The 4,357-nt window shown below is 35.2% G+C and overlaps 2 protein-coding genes across 2 annotated transcripts; one reads left to right on the plus strand and one right to left on the minus strand.

Moving 5' to 3' along the window:
- Positions 1-1,165, plus strand: LOC113332593. Its single transcript, XM_026579122.1, has 2 exons — positions 1-328; positions 647-1,165. Exons 1-2 carry the CDS (start codon positions 38-40, stop codon positions 908-910), a joined length of 555 nt encoding a protein of 184 aa, XP_026434907.1. The 5' UTR covers positions 1-37; the 3' UTR covers positions 911-1,165.
- A 2,716-nt stretch (positions 1,166-3,881) lies between these two features.
- Positions 3,882-4,295, minus strand: LOC113332594 (the record flags this gene model as incomplete). Its single annotated transcript, XM_026579123.1, has 1 exon — positions 3,882-4,295. A coding segment is annotated over one exon (414 nt), but the record flags the coding sequence as incomplete, so codon positions are not given.
- Between the last annotated feature and the right edge of the window lie 62 nt (positions 4,296-4,357).

The raw sequence follows: 4,357 nt of genomic DNA on the forward strand, positions 1-4,357 counted from the left end.
CAGTTATCATCTCTTAACTGTGAACTGACAAAATTCAATGGCGTCACCACTAGTTTTCTGCTCTTCCACTGTAAATCCCAAGTCCTTCTTTGCTTACCCAAACCTTACTTCCTTAACTAATAAAAACAACAGATCAAATTCCATTATATTTAGTTCTGTGAGTTCAATTAGGGTAAAAAACTCGTTTCTTCAATTCCCGTGCATCTCAAGAACAAGAACATATTTTTCTCTTTCTAACTATCAAGACTTAAACGAAGATGAAGAAGGAGATTTGGTTCAGGATCTTAGAGTTCCTAGTCATTGGTTAATCCCTTCAAATGCTCTTCAGGTAACATTTAATTTTTCCTTTAGTTACTTCATAGGGACATTTATTGAATTTCTTAAGATACTATCAAATGTTTGATCATGTAATTAAGTTAATTAACCTAATTGATCAATTTTACGAATTTTGTTTTGGCGGTGATGAGAGATTTGGTCTATTTATTAATTTTCCATTAGTTCCGTTTAGTTTCTCGGTGCGGTCAGAAGTGTCTATTAGGTTACTGATCAAATTTCATAATGAAAATCGCTCTAAGCCTCCAAGGATGAGCCGATAAGAGTTGAGAGTAAATAACTGCTGAAGATTTGGTGAAAATGTCCTTTGCAGGAATCTGAGTGGCTTAAAGTAGTGTTGCATAAATGGTTAGACGATGAATATTGCGTTGAAGATACAAATGTAGAAATTAGTGAGGTTGCAGCCAGATCATACTATGAATCTTTGGTAGTTCGGAAAGAGGCAGACCTTGGGATTATCTTATTAAAGATGGCAAGAGATTTAGAATCTATATCTTATCAGGAAAGCTTTCATGGAGCCTTCTCATCAGCAAACGCAGCGATCCAGCTAATCTCCCAACGCATCGAGCAACAATAAATCTAGCTCCTAAAAATACAATGTGGAGAAATCATTCTCACCTTTGCTCTTGTCAGTATGTTGCATCTACTGTTCAACACTATTCTCACTAGTTTTTTTTCTTTTGGGCCGTGTATATGATGTACGGAATCTGTCCATTCTGTGTAACAAGTGTTTCAGTGATTTCTCAATTTAATATTGATGAGATTTTAAGATTAGTGGCTAGCTATGTATTCAACCACTCAAATGAAAATATCAAATTAGTACTTGTGCATCTATCGGGCTACTTTTTTATTTGTTATCAACATCCAGGTGTGTCAATTTGATCCATTTTTCTTGAGGTGTATATAGTTAAAAATTAACGGGATATGGGAGAAATATGTTGTCTACCAACTATGAAAAGTAGAGAGAGACAATGTGACCGTGTGATCAAGTTTGTTTTTAAAATCTTTCTTTCGTAAATTGTTGATGCATTCCAAACAACTAACTTAACGTGTTAGGGAGCTGTGGTACAATAGAAGTAGAGCTATCTAATGTGGGAGTTGAGTGTTCATTGCTAGCATTATGGATTTATCTACTGAAATTTGAAAGACGATACAAGAGTGGGACGTTGTCCCAATTAGCAACACAGTCAAAAGATTTTACCTCCTTAACTAGCTAATAAGTCTGCTGCCCTATCGTCAGTTCAAGGAATAAAGAAAAAACCGATAAAATTTTGACAATTTTCAGCAATCTTGTCAGCCTCCATCAATATTGCCTGACAGATCTGCTAAGAAATTGTGGAGCTCTTTCCTTGCAAAAAAATCAAAAAAAATCTTACAATCTCCTTCAATACTGAAATTATTCTCCTTTTTTGCCCATGTTGCAGCCTGCAACAATTCTATCGCTTCTGCCTCTTCTGGTTCAGCTGCTGTGGATGGTCCTGCTCTCCCTTTCTCAAATTCACCTACATCATCTCTTAAAATTAGTGCAAAACCAAATGTCTTGTCATAAGTTATTCAAGCTGCATCTACATTAATTTTATGATGATTCTTTGCTGGAAATTTCCAGATTTCTTCAACTATTTGTCTTCTACGAGGGATATTCTTTCTTGATTTGTTATTATTGTTGTGCCAAAATTGAACATGTCTCTGTATTTCTATAGTTAGTTGTGCAACTGATTTTTGTTTCCCTTGAAAAACTATATTGCATCTCTCTTTCCAGATGAACCACATCTTTGTCAGAACTAATTCTAAAGAGATTGAACTACTAGGTGAGTTACAAATGTCGATTAATTGAACTGAATCATTAAATTGGAATTGAACTGGATTTCAGAACTAATTCCAAAGAGATTGAACTACTAGGTGATTTACAAATGTCGATTAATTGAACTGAATCATTAAATTGGAATTGAACTGGATTAGGATTGAGTGCCTAGACTTGTTTCGCAAAAGGACAATAGAAGAAAAGGTGTTCCACTGTTTCATTCGCATCACAGCCAAAAGTACGACAAGGAGATATATCTCTAATAATACCAAGAAGTCTATGATTAGTTAATGTAGTACGATAAGAGAAGAAAGCAATATGGAGATTGCTGGTGTTGAGAAGAGAGAAAAAAGGATGAGAAAACAGAAATAATAATAAGGTTTAGAGATGAGAAGGATAGAAAGCTCTGAAAGAGTTGTATTGAATAATCTTTGATAATAATAATGTGTGTCTTACAAGAAGTTAATAAGCATGTTTATATAGGCATGAAAAGAACCTAAAAATAGTAAAACTCTAAAAGAAGAAATAAATAAACTCTAAAAGAAGAAGTTGTAGACTTGTAACACAAGTAAACCAAAGAATCAACTGTGACAGTTAATACATCGCAAAGGGATAAACTGTGAAGGTTGATACGGCATAAAGGGATCAACTGTCATTGTTGATACAGAACAATTGGATCAACTGGGACAGTTGATACATTGAAAACAGGTAGATGTCCTACATCAGTCCCCCCTTCTTGAGAAAAACTCGTCTCTGAGTTGCTTGAAACAAGTAATAGATTATTATCACCATGAAAAGTGAAAATCTCTTGAACATTGAACACATTAGAAATGTTCCATTCCTTGGGTAGGTCAATGACATATGCATTGTCACTGATTTTTTTTAGGATTTTGAAAGGACCGTACTTCTTCATCTTAGTCTTGTTATAAGTACCAACTGGAAATCTTTCCTTGCGTAGATGAATCATTACCAGCTCTCCCTCTTGAAAAGTTTTGAATCTTTTATGCTTATCTGCAGCATCCTTGTATTTAGCATTAGACTCTTCAAGCTTTGTTTTTACCTCATGATGTAGTTGAGAAGCTTGCTCCAACAGATTATCAACTTTGACATTGGATTTATGTAACGTAAGAAATACAACCAAGTCTAGTACATGATTAGGTACTTTTGAATAAACAATTTCAATTGGAGTTTTACCTGTAGATTTGTTTATAGGAGTGTTGAATGAAAAATCCATGTGAGGCAGCAATATATCCCATTGTTTGTTGTTATCAATACATTTGGCTCGAATTAAATTGCCCAAAGAACGATTGACAACCTCAGTTTGCCCATCTGTTTGAGGATGTGAAGTAGTGCTGAACTGCAAACTAGTTCCCAAACGCATCCATAAAGTCTTCCAGAAATAGCTCAAAAATTTTGTATCTCTATCAGAAGTAATAGACTTAGGAATGCCATGCAATCGAACTATCTCTCTGAAAAATAAAGATGCAACATTTGAAGCATCTGTAGACTTTTTGCAGGCTATAAAATGAGCCATCTTGGAGTATCTATCCACAACAACCATCACTGAATCATTACCTCTAGTTGTTCTATGTAAACCAAGAATGAAGTCCATGCTAATGTCCACCCATGGAGCTTCTGGAATTGGTAAAAGAGTGTAAAGTCCGGTGTTTTGAACAGTACCCTTAGCTAGTTGGCAAACCATGCATTTCATAACGTATTTTTGTACATCACGCTTAAGTGAAGGCCACTAATAGCGTTCCTCTACAAGTACAATAGTTTTATCTTTGCCAAAATGGCCACCAAGTCCACTTCCATGCAATTCACGTATTAAATGAAGACGTAAAGAGCCATTAGGAATGCAAAGACGATTACCTTTAAATAAGAAGCCATCTTGAATGAGAAAGTCATCAAATCCATGAACCAAAGAACTGCATTGTTCCCAGAGTGACTTAAAGTCACCATCTTCAGCATAAATCTCTTTGATATAATCAAAAGCAAAACTCTCATTCCGAATGGTTGCTAAAAGATGTCGCCGTCTACTCAGTGCATCTGCAACTTGATTAAGCTTCCCTCTTTTATGTTTAACAGAAAAGGTGTACTTGTTAATTGTGGATAACCACCTATCATGCATACGATTAACCTTTGCTGAAGTTTGGAGATACTTCAAAGCATGATTATCAGTATTAATGACAAACTCTCGATGAACCAAATAAGTATGCCATT

This window comes from Papaver somniferum, unplaced genomic scaffold (assembly GCF_003573695.1).
Source record: "Papaver somniferum cultivar HN1 unplaced genomic scaffold, ASM357369v1 unplaced-scaffold_13144, whole genome shotgun sequence".
NCBI classification, from domain to species: Eukaryota; Viridiplantae; Streptophyta; class Magnoliopsida; order Ranunculales; family Papaveraceae; genus Papaver; species Papaver somniferum.

Coding starts and splice junctions, on each gene's coding strand:
- LOC113332593 (XM_026579122.1), top strand. CDS start 38: ATGGCGTCACCACTAGTTTTCTGCTCTTCCACTGTAAATCCCAAGTCC. Junction 329..646: donor TCCCTTCAAATGCTCTTCAG/GTAACATTTAAT, acceptor TGTCCTTTGCAG/GAATCTGAGTGGCTTAAAGT.